The sequence below is a fragment of the Micromesistius poutassou genome (assembly GCF_964030765.1).
Source record: "Micromesistius poutassou genome assembly, chromosome: 11".
NCBI lineage: Eukaryota > Metazoa > Chordata > Actinopteri > Gadiformes > Gadidae > Micromesistius > Micromesistius poutassou.
The window spans coordinates 1,917,987-1,934,935 of NC_140281.1; the positions used below are offsets into that span (position 1 = coordinate 1,917,987).

Genomic DNA, 16,949 nt, shown 5'->3' on the forward strand with positions numbered 1-16,949 from the left:
ATTTTAGAGAGAGAGAGAGAGAGAGAGAGAGAGAGAGAGAGAGAGAGAGAGAGAGAGAGAGAGAGAGAGAGACCACACATACAAAACTAAACCAACTGAAACTGTCGGTGAGACAGAGACAGAGACAGAGCGAGATGGCAGCCACAAAGAGAAAGCTGTGGTTCATGGGGGGATGAGAGAGAAGAACAAACAAACACAGGCAGACGGACAGGCAGACAGACAGACAGACAGGGAGGAAATGCAGGATGCTTTACCAACACATTGCATGTCGTCTCTGTACAGCGTTTGGACTCAACGGCGCGCACGGTCATATTGACTATTACGCAAATGGTGGAGCTGACCAGCCGGGCTGCCCTAAAACCATATTCTCAGGTAAGCACGTACACACACACATACACACTCCCACATGTGTACACACACACACACACACACACACACACACACACACACACGCACGCACACGCACACGCACACGCACACACACACACATACACATGCGCCCACACACACACACACACACACACACATAGACATGCGCCCACACACAGACACACACACACACACAAGCACACACACATACACATGTGCACACACGTGCAGGCACTCACACACATACTGTATACACCCTCACATACAAAACTAAACCAACCGAAACTGTCGGTGAGTCACTGTCTCGCATCTTCTCTTTCAGGAAAATCGTATTTTGTGTGTGACCACCAGCGCTCGGTGTTCCTCTTCCTGTGCAGTCTCAACCACACATGCTCTCTGACCGGCTACCCGTGCACGTCCTACAGCGACTTCCTGGATGGGCGGTGCCTGCAGTGCGAGGCCTTTAAGCCCGCCCCCTGCCCTGTGCTAGGTGAATGGAGGGGAGGAGCGGGGGGAACACACACACACACACACACACACACACACACACACACTCAAGGAAAGCAGAAATAGGTCAATAAACAGAGGGCCACATCCCCTATCTGCTGCCATAGACTGCCAAAAATGGTCTCAGATCAACGATGGCATGCATCAGAAAATGTGATCCCTCTGAAATATCCATAAAGAGCCTCCGCTCCACTCTGACCACCTTGTACGGAGAGTGCAATTGCTCCTGTATTAATCACTATGGTGACCGACTGTAACCAACCTCATCTGGATGTGACCAAGACTGACCGCCTGTGTGTCTCTCTGCCGCAGGATATGACGTCAGCAGGTGGAAGGATACGCTGCTGCGATTGGGTCAGACCAAGGCCTTCTTCAGCACCACCGCCACACTGCCCTACAGGAGTGAGTTTCCCCCCGGGAAAACCCTCTCGATATTAAAGGGGTGGTGTTATGCCACCAGGTGTGAATGTGATTAGCTATTACAAGCCATTTGAAAATCTGCCTTTTCCAGTTTTTTTTGTAACATCACAAGTGGGCGTGTCTTACCAGCCTACCCCAGTGGACTGTTGCTACAGTCCACTGGGGTAGGCTGGTAGACATCACTAAAACACAGGAAAAGACGATTTTCGTACGGCATGTAATGGCTGCTCACACCTGGTGGCATAATATCACCCCTTTAAATGTTGTAAAACTAAGTATGTAACACTTCAAAACAAGGGTACATTAACTTAATGTACCCTTAACCATTAGTTAATGCACTAATAAGTGTTAACAAACAGTTAATCGACAGTTAACTAATGTGTCTAGTAACCTAACCCCAACTATTGCTAATGCTATGTTTATTTCTGCATTAACTTATGTTTATTAATGGTTAATATATGAACCCTTATTGTTAAGCGCTAACTAGGAGCTTAACCTGAGAGAAACGCAACACAGTCATATCAAAACTGCAATGAATAAAGTGACTCAAGGTGTGAAAAGACTTGAGTGAACGCAGCTCAAAAGTACAAACCTTCTGACCGCAGTAGATCAGTTTCACATTTCACACATTTCACACATTTCACAGATGGCGTGGGAAAGGTATAAGTGTTGATCGTGACACTTATTATGAGTCTGCTACTTTCATGTACCAGCTACTTTTATGAATGCAGGGCTGGTGGACCAAACTAGTACAGATAACACAGCAAACACAGGTGTAGCCCCCAGCACTAGTATTGGATGGGTAAGCAGGGGTTTCCTTTGTCATTGTTAAAGCACCAGTGATGGCCATTGTGTGTTATCTTCACTAGTTTTTTGTCCTGACCCGGTACATAAAATGAGCATACTCATACTCATATTACAAGCAAAACCCCCGTTTGTCCTATGACATAAAGAGAATAGAAACGGGGAAGTGATTCTAAAGATCCTGTGATTGGATGAGGATGTGAGTGCTAGGGTCATTCCATTTAGTAACTTAAGGGTGTAATGGGTGTAATGCCGTGTTGTGTCCTGTGTGTGGCAGAGGCGAGCTACAGGGTGGACATGGTGACATGGAACCAGTACCTCCGCTGGGGTGTCGTGTACATCAGACTGTACAACGGCAGGAACTTCACAGAGACACGCATCGACCAGTGAGTCAATGTGTAACGCGTGCACTACAACTGTTTATATATTTACTGTATGTATATATATATACTTTCATCACATTGGTATCGACAAATTCCATCGACATGCCTAAAGACGCATATTTATTGGTTCAGGTTGCATCATTTGCTAGTTTCACAGACTTCTGAATATGCATGCCTTTCCAATAGTTGCATAATGAATCAGAATGTAAAGTCTGTGTGTATGGGTCTGTGTGTATATTAGTAATACGCGCCAATAAGCTGCACCTCTTACAGCTCTCACCTCTCAACCAACGCGACCTTTGACCCGTTTCCTGATGCCCTTCTGCTAACACCGCTCATTTTGAATCGCTTCACAATGAGCTGTCCCCCTGTATCTCTACCCCCACACCGTCACTTCTCGATCCAGCATTGACCCAGCGCTCTCCCCATCCCCTCTCCCCATCCCCTCTCCTCCTCTCTCCCTCCTCCACCTCCTATGCTCCTCCCCCCTCTCCTCCTCCCAGCAAGCTGTTCCGCTTCGAGCAGTACACCACCACGCGGCTGCTGGCCCAGTTTGACGACGACGTCCACCCCGTACAGAAGGTCTCCATGCGCATCGGCATCGGCAACGTGATGGGCCCGCGCTACAAGATCAGACTGCTGCGCATACGACTGATTCCCCTGGACCGCCCCGAGAGGTGAGCTCTAGGCCTTTCCCCCATACTGATAATGCTCCCCCACCGAGGGCTAGATGCATTACATCACGATCACATGACACACACGTACACAAGACTAGAAAGCATTGATTAAAGACTGGATCTATGGCACATGATTTTCCGACCGCAACTGATTACTTCATTATTGATGCTCAACAATCTAAACTAGTGGGTGTCAGGTCTGACCATCTCAAAGGCTCTTAGACACACACACACACACACACACACACACACACACACACACACACACACACACACACACACACACACACACACACACACACACACACACACACACACACACACACACACACACACAGAGGACTCTTCCTTTCATTTAACTCCATTCCCCCCGTCTTCCTGTCTCTCCCCCAGGCCCTCCCTGTGTCGCTACGACATCATCATGGAGGAAAACATGGACGTGATGTTTCGACCCCTCCCCTGCGACGCACACCTCTGACACCTTTCAAACAGAGGCCCGTTTCCCCTTAAGCACGCGGGTGCTACCACCACCGCGCTATACTGTACAGAACCACAGAACAAGACAACTGTCCTACACAGTTGGCCCCTGGGAGCCAAAACAGAGGACTCTGCAGGTTCCATGTAACTGGGTTTTCGAGTCTGGTCAAAACTGGTGGTCGTGGAGGTTATAAACATACACAGTAAAAGGAAAATAACACTGGTTAAGCCACTGTCTGAGTGGACAGGCGGGACAAGGGTCAAGACAGGTGATAGTGTGGGAAACTAGCTAAACCTCGTCTACAAGTCTGCTCTGAGATTGGCCAAGATAAGCTGTTACCTGGTTTCATATATCATGGTGATGAAACCGCTTTATCTCCTTGTCTGTCTGGGTGTCTAAGGAAAAGCTAGTCACATGCAATATTGAGTTAATCTAGGACAGAACAAGCCGAAAACAATCAACGGACGGAATGTGGAGGCCATATACATTACATATTATTTTACTTTTGGGATTTTTTGTAGCGTCTTTTTTTAACCATTCAAATGCAGTTGAAAAGTCAAGTCCAAATACAGCTACCGTCTCGCCTTATACCAGTTGTCCAACTTTCTCTTTTGTATCTGCTGACGAGAAACCGAACTGGTACTACTTGACATGACTTTTGTTACGAGTACACAAAATGGCAACTGCCATTTCAATAAGCTATATATATTTGTATTTTGTGTTAAAACGGCATGTTATCATTTTTATATATGCTTTTTTACATATGGATCATGATTCAACATAGGTTCAGGCTGAATGAGTAAAATTGTTTACTCATTATCAGACTACAATGCTGCATTGCTGTTGCCTCAAGAATTTTCCATAGTTTTTCCAAAAGTTGAATTCAGTATGTATTATACAAACGGAGCAGCATGAAAACAATTGTTGACCATGATTTTTTTGTATAAAGACCAAGATGTGATTTTCAAAACATGTATTTCATACAAAAATAAACTTGAAAAAAACGGTTTAGTTAAATACAATGCTTTTAACCTCATCCTCAATGTATTACATATGTGGAAGGGTCAAGTAGAATACAATCCATACAATATAATTATAAATCAACATACTTGTTTTTCATTAATGTCTGTAGAATTCTTACTTGGCCCCTCAGTTTGTTCCATGTTGCTACTTCCGTCTAGGTATACACAACATACCAGCATTAACAAAAGAAATAACCCCCAAATTAGTTTATAAACTAGTTTTATTTTTTATTTATACACCAAGAAGGTTCACTTGATCAGTCAAGTACATATCTTATACAGAGCTCATCAATTGATTTGTCCAAACGGCTTGTTAATTAACAAACATATAAACCTAATTTCTTATCATACGAAACAACTTAAACATCAAGCAATTAGAAGCACCCTCAAAAGCAGTATTTCAATACGAGGGGCGTGGCGTTGAACAATTAAGTTAAGTTATCCTTTATTGTCCCTTTTTTTGGGGGGAAATTCTTTCTCTAATTGACAAAATTAAGAGATTGAAATGAAAGACAGGTACTCAACTGAAATAAGATGTGACTTTGTAGCACTAAATATATTTGGCTGCGGCATGAACCAATCTGGCATGGCCACTCAATAGGAAAGAAAGCAAGACAGGTCACGGCGAGTCAAACATAAAGACAAATGAGAAGTGAAGGATGAAAAACATAATAAAAAGTATGCATCACACAGATCATAAAAAAATTCATCAAGTCGACCTATGTTCATACTTACAGCGGCCACACTAACATCCTACATTGCCGACACAGGCTTTGAACTGGACGCTGTCTTCATGCTCCCAAAGAGTCTTCACAGTATTGTGTAGGCACGTCAATGTTCACCGCAGGAAACGTACTGCACACTGAAGCCAGGCAAACGAATGCTCCATCGGCATTGGTGCGCTTTTAAAAAGAACCAGCCATTTCAGCCAACCGGCAGCGTTTTAAGAAGAACCGAGCTGGCAGTTCTCCTGTCTGAAACGAGAGCCTAAAGGGAGGGAGGGAGGGAGGGGGAGGGGGAGAGAGAGAGAGAGAGAGAGAGAGAGAGAGAGAGAGAGAGAGAGAGAGAGAGAGAGAGAGAGAGAGAGAGAGAGAGAGAGAGAGAGAGAGAGAGAGAACCAAGGTTAAGCATTGTCTGGGCTTTGGAAAGAAAGACACACCGGTTTGACTTCATTATACGGACAGATGACAGAGAGCTAGAGAATGGTAATGTACAAACAAGAGAATGAAGTATAAGGAATGTACAAAGGTGGTGCATAGTTTGACATATACAAACCAGGGTCCGATTTAACATCATGGGTCATGAATATAAATCATAATCATAATAATACCGAATAACAAAAGGCAGGTTTAGCCCCCCCCAACAAGTTTCCATCAGCCTAAACGGACAGTACCACGGTGTACTCCCCGCCAGTGTGAACTACGTGGGCGGACAACGTGGACGGGCAAAAGGACGGGCCCTCGCTTACCGGCTTTGTGGTTGCCATGGTTTACTGCTGGGGCGGCCCGAGGCGGTTGCCGAGGTGACCGTTCCGGCCCGGGGGGTTGACGTTCTGCCTCCAAACGCCCCTGCCTCTCCTCTGAAACTAGGGGAGGAGAAGGAGGACCCGCCCGTCAGCTCCAAGGTCACTCGGCAGTGGGTGGAATGCTGATATGGTGTTGGGAGTTTGAGATCTCTCTCCTCAAAAACACACATTTCTGCCTAGCAGAAATAGGAACATTTCTTATGGGGGGGGGGGGGGATTACAAAATAAATGATGGAAGAGAATGTCCCCTCACCCGGAGGTTCCTGGGGCCCTGAGGTTTATGGGATGGTCTCTCAGGCCAGCTGGGGAGACCCCCCGCCTCTTCCTGCTCTCCAAACCCGCCGTACTCTTCAAACATGGCCGCTGGCTCACTGGAAACAACGGAAGAACGTCGGCATGTAGTCTCGGGTGGTGAGAGAACAATAACACCAGATAACACGAAACAGCCTCCACCTTGTAACAGAAACACCATGCACAGGCACGGTCGCATCCTGCTGTTTGTCTTGTACAATCCAATGAGGAGGCATGATGACGCAGCCTCATCTTATTATTGCTACATTATTGATTGCTTGTTAATAGTTCTGCAGCCGTTACCTGGCGGACCCCGGGGCCCCGAGGGGCCAGCTCCCACCGGCGATGGTGATCTTCACCCCCTCCGTCCTCTCCTGCCGGCGGCGCTCCAGGTTGTTCCTCAGGTCATCGGGGTCCCTCAGAGGCTCCGGGGGGTCCGGCTGTAGAGGCGTCATAAACCGACACCGTCACCCAGTACTCGGGGACGGATCTGCACTGCAGGCTCAGGGATGCCGTTCTCTGTTCCTGGGATCTATGTTCCCTTCAAGATTCAGGGGAATCTTCATTTCTCCCCTTCATTTCTCGACAATTTGGCAGTTTACCGTTACCTTTCTCTGCCACGTCATTTAGAGTTTAGAATACCGGTCTGGGTGATCAAACCACCGTAACTGTCTCTCCTGGATTCCTGGAAGTGTATTTTATTCTATTCTATTTTTATTATTTTTTAAGCACAGATAATACAGAGTATGTCACACAAACATTTCACTGCGTATCCTGTATGTGTATGTGACAAATAAAAACCTTTGAATCTTGAATCTACAACCTCCGTTAACAATATAATGTAGGAATAACTTCCTGGTACTGATTCTGCCAGGAATTCGTGCAGGAAGGTCTGCCACGAATGGAAGCAATGGTAATACTGTAGGTCCTTTTCATCTTTTGAAATGGCAGGCGCACGCACGCTGAAGTCCAGGGATTCCTCAAGTGAACGGCAAATCTATTTGTGAACATTAACTTTATACAGCAGCCTAGCGTTCAGGGTGCTTCACTGCCAACCAAAAGGTTAAATCAGAGAGGAGGAGAGGTTCATACCTGCACCACAGTCACAGGCTCGTGGACGGGGAAGGTGTTCATCGTCATGGTGAAGCGCCTGGGCAGAAGCAGTGGGGTTAGCAGCTCATCCCACACACACGATTATTCACCAAAGACACACCATCCTATACAACGTTTTTTTTCATTTTCAATTTCATTAAGCTCACAAAAGTTACACAGTCTATTCTCCTCGCTGGTGCCCACCCACCGGCCTGATTCAATGCAAGTCGCTTAAGAAAAAAATATTGGATAAATAACATAATAAATAAATTCAGAGAATTAAATTAAATTTCAGAGAATAGTGGACGAATACCCTCAAGCGGATCAGGGGGGCGCTCCCATTAAAGCCCTGCTTGTGTTGATGGTGGAACGACCGGACCTACTTGTTCAACGTGGGCCGCCGGTCCTCCGTCCCCGCCTCCGCCTCCTCCCCAGTGGACGACGAGGGCCCGCCAGCCTGGGGCGCCGAGAACCGCTGGTTCAACGAGATGGTGTTCCCTCTGAAGTACTGCTCTGGAATACGCAGCATTAAACAGGGGGTGAGCGTTTCCCGCAAACATTTATCATAAGTTTTCTGAAATGAATAAAAAAAAAAAAAAAGTGAGTTCCACCAGGCTGACCTTTGACCTGGTGCACCAACGTGATCACTTCCTGTGCAAACGTTCCAGAGTTGGCCGTGTGCTCCCTGAAGGTTCCAGAGTGCTCCATCATGGGCAGGAAGTCGAGCCGCTGGCGGCCGACGTTGACCAGGTCCAGAGACAGCTGTCGGTCGGACGAGTAGCACAGAGCACTGTGGGGGAGAGGGAGAGAGAGAGAGGCTTCAACAAAAAGGGACAGAAGTGACTTCTATGAAGAGATTAAAGACTGCAGAGCGGCTTGAATGACGTTTAATTACTGTACACATTAACCAACCAACCAACCGTTGTTATCAATAAGAACATATTAACGATACAAATAACTATTTTAGGATGTTTTAGTGACTATTGTCTTCTCGTCATTTAAGACAGGCGGTACGATAACAATAATTAAGATGATAATCAACTTTAACGTTAAATACAACAGTTCAATACATTTCTTTACCTTACCAAACAAACTTACCTTGGGAGGGATGTTTAAGAGGCTCAGAGTGACAAAAACGACATTCTACTTTAAACGCTCAAAATGTGATGTGCATTATACGGAACATAAACTTATAGCATGCTAAATGTGGTGTGTGTGTATTGCATGTGAAAGAGTTTAGAGACAGGAAGGGATGCAGTTAGTACGGGTGGGAGTGAAAGTTCAGTTTTTCTTGCTGCTCTCCATCTTTTACGAATTCATCTAGCCATCCTGCAACTCAATGCCTTCCTTGTCTTTCTTTGCCTCTTCCCAGACATTAAATCAACACAAGTCCTCTGTTCACCAGAGCCCTTTGGCTTCCATGTGTTTTATGCTGTGTGGTTCTTCGGTGCCTCATGCCGGTGGTCTATTGACTATTTGCGTGCAGCTCTTGTTTTTTTTTCCAGGGAGATCTCCATCTGTAGTCGCTCTGTCCAGGTAAACACCACAAGTCTTCCAGAAGAAGCCCCTGCCTCCGCTACGGTGCGATACGTGTGGATGTTTCATTCCTTTGCACAAAAGGTTTTTCTGGTCCGTTATGAGCGTTTTGAAGGGGAAATGATGTACCTCCTGTTGGGCGAGCAGCACAGTCAGGTCCTTCCACAGAGAAACATCAGCCAAGATTAAATTCTGAGTATCAATCGAGAAGGATGACCTTGTTTGAAAATCACCACCATCACAGAAATTCAGATGTAGCAACAGTCTGTTGGTTGGAGTATATTTTTTATCAGTGATGTGTGGAATGGTACAAAAAATTCCAATGACTTGTTGAATAAATTATTTCTTCCATCTTCCATCCTGTTCATATTCCCGGGGGTGGGATGTAAGTAGTAGTCATTTTATTGCCCCATCTGCCGAGTAACACATGGACGATACAATCCAGGTTTAATGCACAACATGGAGGGTTGAAATAGTATTTTTAGTTGCTTCTCTTGGTGAACATGTTTGTCACATCTTCTTTCTCCGATATACGATATCTCTGCAGTCTGGAAAAATTCAGACACACACAAAACATCTGAACCAGATGAGAACACTTAATACTGTGAAGTTCATATGTAGAAATGATTTAGTCCAGCAGACCAGCTCCTCCTCCAATCACGCCATGCTTGTGTTGAAATATAACCTTAATTGCGATCTTCTGCTTCATCAAAAGGATTTTTTAACATCAATCTTCATTCAATTTTGGCATCTCAAACTTAATGTTTGTTGCCCTTTGTTGCCCGCTTGATTCATAAAATCTTAAATGGGCAAATCTCTACGAAGCTTACTAGTGAGGTCAATCTGACTTAAAAATAACAAATACATTTAAAAAGGAATTAAGAGGAAGTCACTTGTGTCTGGTGGGCGTGAGCTGGTTGGCTGATGGACGACCAATCAGTGTTAGGAATTGAAGTATCTCTTCCCTCAGATGTCCCATTATATTTCGTAGGTGATGATGCCCAAAGCCTTCCATCTGCACAGAAGAAGTTTCAGGAAACCCTCCACCGGTGTGGTAACCTCTTGATTGCTTCAGTTTTTCAAAAATACACTTGAGGAGGATGCACAATGGTCACATTTATTTTCCTGTACAAGCCTTTGTTTGTTCTAGTTAGTTCTGATCGGTGCTGCACCGTCCTCCCGAGTCATCTTTTATCATCTAATCTTTCAGTTCTCCAACTGGTTTCTCATGAAGACCTAAGTTTATACCAGTGCCTCACATTTGTACATGCTCCACAATTATTTTTCCTAGAGCTTACTATTGATTGCTTCCGCTCCGGTGAATCATTTCCGGTGTGATACTGCCGTTATGCATCTTTGTCTACTAAATGTATGCATGCTCGTTGTCACCTCAGTGTCTCTCGAGGGAAAATAAAGGTTGATTGATTGAAATAAATTGAACACTTCCAAGTCCTTGCTGATGAGATGGATGATCAATGACCTCCGTGGGTCTGAAATGGTCATGTTCCAATGCACCGCAGATTTAAGACAAACACAGATGTTCATCCTTTTTGGGCTTTGCCATTTTCGGTCACCAAAAACTCCTTAGAAAGTCTAAAAAAAATGCTCCCCCTTAGACAACATTATTTTGTATTTTATCGACCTTGAATGGTTCCCAGTTGAAGGCATGTCCTCCATTCGTTCTTAAGTGTAAGTGAGTTTGAGTTTTTGCACAATACAGCAAAGGGTGTAGTTGGTTCTTCAAGCACTGAGGGGCCAGATCCAAACAGTCAAAAGAGAGCACATCCATCATTCTTAAGGATCAGTGCATTTTCTTATTGATTCTGGTGTCATAGGGAAGTGGCTGTCTCCACTGGTCTTCACATGTTTGCTTAACCGCAGACCTTCCTCCACTACATCCGTTCAATCCGCTTTGCTGGCTGGTACTCAAGTCAATCTTCCTTGTCGATTTTAAATAGTTATTCTAGAGAAAACGTGAACTTTCACCCTTCACCCTTAAAGTTTGAGAATACTATACCTGTTTTTGCTCGCAGGACGGTTCATGTCCACTTTTATTGTCAGGGTCTCCTCCGACACCACCATCACCTCACTGGATTCCTGTTGATTCTTCCATCTGTGTTCCCGCATACTTGACCCTACCGGGACCAGGGGTCTAGACATTTCTCCCGACATGCTGCTTTTCCCCATGTGGGGTTTAGAATCCTTTCCCCACCCAGGGTTCTCCTGTCGGGTCTCCACATGACTATTGTCCTCCCTTTGGTCCCGCAACGCCTGTCCTTGGCGTCCCTGGTTAAACTCTTTGTGGCCCGAGGGGAACGGTTTCCATCCCCGTCCCCGTCCGTGGAAGTCTTGATGTCCCCGTCCGGGGAAGTCTTGATGTCCCCGTCCGGGGAAGTCTTGATGTCCCCGTCCGGGGAAGTCTTGATGTCCCCGTCCGGGGAAGTCTTGATGTCCCCGTCTGGGGAAGTCTTGATGTCCCCGTCTGGGGAAGTCTTGATGTCCCTGTATGGGTCCCTGTCTGGGGAAATCTGGACTTTCCTGTCGTGGGAACTCTTGAAGGCCCTTCCTGGGGAACTGTGGACTCCCCTGCCTCGGAATCTCTGGACGTCCCCGGGTAAAGTCTGAGTGTTCAGACGGAAGCGCTTGGCGTTCCTGGTCAAATTCTTGACGTCCCTGGCGAAAGTCTGGGTGTTCCCAGGGAAAGTCTTGAAGTTCTTGGGGAAAGTCTTGACGTGCGCGGGGGAATTTCGGTGAGCGTGGGGCGTTTTGTACTGGGCTAGCACGCAACTCTCCATCATGATAAGCGCCTCTTCGGCCAACGTCCATACTGCCCTTGGTTGCAGGCGGGCCGTCTCTGAAGTGACCATGACCTTTCTGGTGAGCAAACTTCCCAGGTTGGTTGGCTCTGCTATTCCCCATGAGGCCTCTTCTCGATTCACGGCCTGGGTCTCTTCTCTCATCTTGAAAGGGTGTTTCTCTGCTCTCCTCCCGGGGCTCAGACCTGTTGTTTGAACTCCTATCGCAGTCCGGCGTGAACCCAATCTGTCGGGGCCGGCTGTGGCGCTCCATGTCTTGATGGCCCCTGTTGGTCATATCCCAAGCCGGGGGTCCCCGGTTGTTTGCGATGCCGTGACCGTGTTCGACCACGAGGGGTTTCAATGCGCGGACATCCCCAAGCGCCTCTCTGTACCCATGTCTGGGTCGATCCCTAAGCTCCTCCTCTTTCCCGTACCTGTGTTGACATAAGAGCAGGTGATATCGTTCAACAGGGATACACTGGACAGACATCGCTTTAGCAAGTGACTGCACTGACGCAACCTCCCGTGGTTTGGGAATATTGACCTATAAATATAGTAAATTACTAAATGTATAATATATACGGAAACTAAGTACCAATGTATTGAGGAATTTCTATTAAAAAGTATTTACATATTGGCCATTTTGATTATCGATATAATACTCATTGCTAACAATCAGAGTTAAATTAATGAATAAAAGTCAGTTAGCAGTCAAAGTATAACATGTGCATAGAAAACAATGATTAGATAAATCTGGTTAATCTCAGTAAAATCCACAAACCCATTACTTGATTCAGGATAGAGTTTTTCTATGGGTCCTTAAGTTGATATAATAAATAATACAATTTGGAATATTATTCCAAATTGTTCCTGTGTCATCAACTTATAATAAAGCTACCACACCTATAGTCAAATACCTTTACACTTACACTTTAACTAAATGTATAGGTATTAGAAAAACAACCCACTACGGATTATCTGGTATCTGATGCCATAAGAACAGAGTCAATTCTGGTTATGCATCTACACACATCAATACTTGTTGAATGTATGTTATTAAGGCATGCAAAGAACAGACAAAGAGCAGTGGAGGGGATGTTTTCTCTTCTGGAACATAATAAACGCAGGAACTCCTTGAACCGTGGTCGTCTTGTTTTACATATTTCGGCAAGTTTGGCAGGCAACAAAAATTTACCCAAGATGCACGTGGCCCTCCATGTCCCTCCTGTGTGGATTTGAAACGGGGCTTCTGTCCCGACAAGAGTCCTCTCTATGCCTCTCCATGTGTGAAGCGCTCTTATCCCTCCTTTCGTCTCCTCTCCCTTGCCTGTCAGGCGCCCTGTGGTCCGGGCTGTGGTCTAGGGGTCTCTCCTGGCTCCTGCCCGGCCCCTCTCTCCTCCAGCCCGAGGAGGGCTCTCGTGAACGGGACCGAGAAGACGGCAACCTCTCTCTGGCCATCCAGTCGGGCGAGTCGCGAGACCTACCCCCGGGATCGTCGTGGCCCCTGAAGTCTTCCCTCCCTCGGCCTGCCTTCACCTGGCCCTCGTGCCTTTGGTGGGGCTGTTTTGGTGACAGCCTCCTGTGCTCGCCGTAGCTTGGCCCGTCTGGGAAGAGCCGCAGCGGAGGCGTCCTACGGCCCAGCTCCTCTGGACCCGAGTGACGCTGATTGCCACGGAAGGCTTTGCCGTCCTCCTTTTCGAAGCATCGCCAGTGATCGTCTGGGTCTTCTCTGGACCGCTGCCCCCTGCGATAGGGCCGGTTGTCCAGGCGGGCCACTACCTCCTGGGGATCAAAGTCTGGCTCATCCCACGGAAACTTCCGGGATGGGTCTTCATGCTGCTGGGGGTTTGATCTGGATGGGGATGTGACCACGAGAGGGCAAATATGTAGGCTTTTTAGCTTTAGTTTTTCCACATATAACAGTTCAACTTTATATTCACAGAGGGAAATCACATCAACAAACTCATTATTTTAACATATACAGTATATAACAAATCTATTTCACATTTCCACAGAATAACACAGCTGACTTAATAACACTGACATGTCTTGTAATTAACACTATATTCACCTGTAATGTGGTGATTGGGATCTCGGATTTGACATTTCCTCCACCTTTAAAGAAAAGAGATCAAGCAAAAGGTTACATTTTAAAAGCTGCATAATGAATTAATGTGCAGTAATTTCCCAACCAAACTCAACATTAGTCACTTGTTCTTCAACCTAACTAAACTTTTGCTACCACTACCAACTATTAACGTGTGTGTGTGTGTGTGTGTGTGTGTGTGTGTGTGTGTGTGTGTGTGTGTGTGTGTGTGTGACTACTATCGCCTATGGCTAATATTGGTGGTAGCAATAGCTGTAGCAATAGCTGTTGTGGATTACAGAGAGGCCTCTACACCATGACGTTTTGTATTAATGCGGACGGTACCCTATGTTATTTACATCTGTAACACTACTGGGTAGCCCCATGTGCACAATTTGTTGTCAAAAGTACCACTGATTAAGGCGATGTCCGCTGCTTTCACTTACCCTTCCCCAAGTTTTCCGTACGGTGGCTAGCTCCTCAGCTAGCTGGAAGCACACACCAAATACAGGCAATCACGCATGCACACTGTCACACACAGACACACACACACATACACACAGAGACAAACGGCTAGGCTATTCAAATAGTAAAGTAAATGATTCACATCGAATAATACAGGGGAAAATTCGCATCGAGTAGAGTTTATTTTGATGTCCCATATGTGATATCCTCTAATAGCACGTTGACGACGTTCTCCGTGGCCTCCATAGAACTAATGGCTAGCCTGCTCCAACCCTATTGGCTGACAGGACTAAAGAGGCGGGACCTTGTGGAGATAACGTGTTGTGCTGTGAAAGTTTTTTTTCCGTTTGATACAACAAGGGATTGATGTTCATGCTTGATGTTAAATATAGAAGTTAATAAATGCTGCGTATATTTTATTAAAGGTTGTCTGTCTTATTTTACGGCTATACAGTCAGTGTTTGGAAATGTTTAACAGTTAATTTGATGACACAAAAAAGTACACTAACCGTACATAAATAAATTATCATATTTAACATTTAATAATTGTATGATAATAAATAGTTGACTTGAATAATTGTATCATCTCAGTTAGACCTGAAAATAACATTCTTATTAATTATTTATTTAATTTTAGCATTACACATTAAAATAAACAAAATTACACACACGCACACTCACATACGCGCACTCCCGCAACACACAAAATACGCAAAATAATGCAATTTCACAAGAATTTCTTGAATTCTGTTAATCCTTCTATATAACACACAGCAAAAGCTCAGAAATAATGAATGCAGTAACTGTTTATTTCGTTTACAATGTACAATGTCTCTGCTCCCCGGAACCCCAGTTTCAGCTGAGCATGCAAAGGTCTAGAATTTTTCATGGCCGACAAGCCACGAAATCTCCTGGGCGGATGCGGGTGGATGTGCTGCTGGATGCGCTCGGTCCATCCAACGTCTCAACCGTCGCTGACGAGGACCTCTTCCCTGTCGAAGGCCCCCGCTGGGCGACGGTGGGGGGGGGGGCTGCTACTGCAGCACTGGCTGCCTTGTGTGAGCTGCAGTCTGCTCACCGGGCAGGAGAAGGTCCTTCCCACCATGTCCAGAGCTTCTGGCTTCAGCAGGAGGGACAGACACCTCAACTGGTCCAGCACAGCGGTCAGGAACTCCTCCTGGAGCTGCCCTCCCTCGGTGGGGCACCCCGGCCTGGAGTCCTGGCCCGTGGCTGGGCCGACCTGGGCCACCTCGGAGGGGGGGGGGCGTCGGTCTTTTTTTTTTTTTTGTGGTCGTTGTTGCCGGAGAAACGTGATGTCCCGATGGCCACAAACTCCCTGGGGGAAGTAAAGTACTTCATGGGCAGCAGCTCTATCCTCCTGGAGCTGCCCTCCCTCGGTGGGTCGCCCCGGCTTGGAGCCCTGGCCTGGAGCCCTGGCCCGTGGCTGGGCCGACCTGGGCCAACTCGAGGAGGGGGGGGGGGGGCCGTCGGTCTGGTGACTTCACTGGTAGGGTCCAAAAACAACACGCACACTTCAAACAAACAAACACACATGTTGAACACAACCACACACAAAATAAAGAAGTTGTGTGGTGTGTGGGGGGGGGGGGGGGGGGGAGACTCACTTTTTTTTTTTTTTGTGGTCGTTGTTACCGGAGCAACGTGATGTCCCGATGGCCACAAACTCCCTGGGGAAGTAAAGTACTTCAATGTAAGAGCTAGCCGTCAGTGTGTGTGTGTGTGTGCGTGTGTGTGTGTGTGTGTTTGTGTGTGTGTGTGTGTGCTTGCCAGTGTGTGTACCTGAGCAGCTGTGCAGACGGGGCTAAGCTCCAAGCCCACTGCATCTGCTCCATCTCCTAACTGAAGACCCTCACGGCCAGGAGACTCTGCAGGATGGAGTTTAAATAGCAATAAATCTAATCTAGTAGTTTGTAGTTCCTCTGTGTTCACATCTACCTCTCAAATGTATCTCTGTGATTCTGATTTATTTTCTGTTGTTATTTTAAACTTGTAGAAGCCCGTTGTATGGTCGTTTTGCAGAGAATCAAGAGAGGGCAGTGTGTGTGTCTGTGAGTGGGTTGAGGTGGAGTTGAGTTACCCCTTGCAGGTCCTGGTGCTCAACATGTGGAAGAGCAGGTGAGCCTCCACGGGGCAGGAGTAGGTCCTTCCCACCATGTCCAGAGCTGCTGGCTGTAGCACGAGGGACAGACACCTCAACTGGTCCAGCACAGCGGTCAGGAACTCATGGGCAGCAGCTCTATCCTCCTGGAGCTGCCCTCCCTCGGTGGGGCGCCCCGGCTTGGAGCCCCGGCCTGGAGCCCTGGCCCGTGGCTGGGCCGACCTGGGCCACCTCGGAGGGGGGGGCCGTCGGTCTTTTTTTTTTTTTGTGGTTGTTGTTGCCGGAGCAAACGTGATGTCCCGATGGCCACAAACTCCCTGGGGGAAGTAAAGTACTTCATGGGCAGCAGCTCTATCCTCCTGGAGCTGCCCTCCCTT

The 16,949-nt window shown here is 46.7% G+C and overlaps 3 protein-coding genes across 3 annotated transcripts in view; 1 reads left to right on the forward strand and 2 right to left on the reverse strand.

Annotated features, from left to right (window-relative positions):
• The window catches only part of lipib (lipase, member Ib), a gene marked incomplete at both ends in the record, with an annotated part of 5,896 nt that extends 2,258 nt beyond the window's left edge, over positions 1-3,638 (forward strand). Inside the window, 6 exons of the mRNA XM_084475678.1 lie at positions 283-372; positions 692-859; positions 1,189-1,278; positions 2,378-2,486; positions 2,987-3,160; positions 3,554-3,638. Of these exons, the coding sequence (XP_084331804.1) occupies positions 283-372; positions 692-859; positions 1,189-1,278; positions 2,378-2,486; positions 2,987-3,160; positions 3,554-3,638 (716 nt within the window). The remainder of the gene's footprint in view (positions 1-282; positions 373-691; positions 860-1,188; positions 1,279-2,377; positions 2,487-2,986; positions 3,161-3,553) is intronic.
• Positions 3,639-4,786: 1,148 nt separating this feature from the next.
• Positions 4,787-14,682, reverse strand: LOC311355745 (uncharacterized protein). The gene is made up of 11 exons (XM_084475562.1): positions 14,435-14,682; positions 13,974-14,017; positions 13,098-13,754; positions 11,122-12,336; positions 8,189-8,358; positions 7,952-8,081; positions 7,569-7,626; positions 6,780-6,916; positions 6,439-6,556; positions 6,129-6,245; positions 4,787-5,647 (listed from the first exon to the last, which is right to left on the reverse strand). Exons 2-10 carry the CDS (start codon positions 14,006-14,008, stop codon positions 6,150-6,152), a joined length of 2,616 nt encoding a protein of 871 aa, XP_084331688.1. The 5' UTR covers positions 14,009-14,017; positions 14,435-14,682; the 3' UTR covers positions 4,787-5,647; positions 6,129-6,149.
• A 735-nt stretch (positions 14,683-15,417) lies between these two features.
• LOC311355863 (uncharacterized protein) overlaps positions 15,418-16,949 on the reverse strand; it is a gene marked incomplete at its 3' end in the record, with an annotated part of 15,211 nt that continues 13,679 nt past the window's right edge. Inside the window, exon 7 of the mRNA XM_084475679.1 lies at positions 15,418-15,683. Coding sequence (XP_084331805.1) covers positions 15,418-15,683 — 266 coding nt within the window. The remainder of the gene's footprint in view (positions 15,684-16,949) is intronic.

Excerpts from the sequence above, each read along its gene's own strand:
- LOC311355745 (XM_084475562.1), bottom strand. The coding sequence starts at position 14,008 with ATGTCAAATCCGAGATCCCAATCACCACATTACAG. Across the intron at positions 8,359-11,121 it reads CGTCCTGCGAGCAAAAACAG|TGCTCTGTGCTACTCGTCCG; the intron begins GTATAGTATTCT and ends TCTCCCCCACAG. Across the intron at positions 7,627-7,951 it reads CGGCGGCCCACGTTGAACAA|GCGCTTCACCATGACGATGA; the intron begins GTAGGTCCGGTC and ends GCTTCTGCCCAG.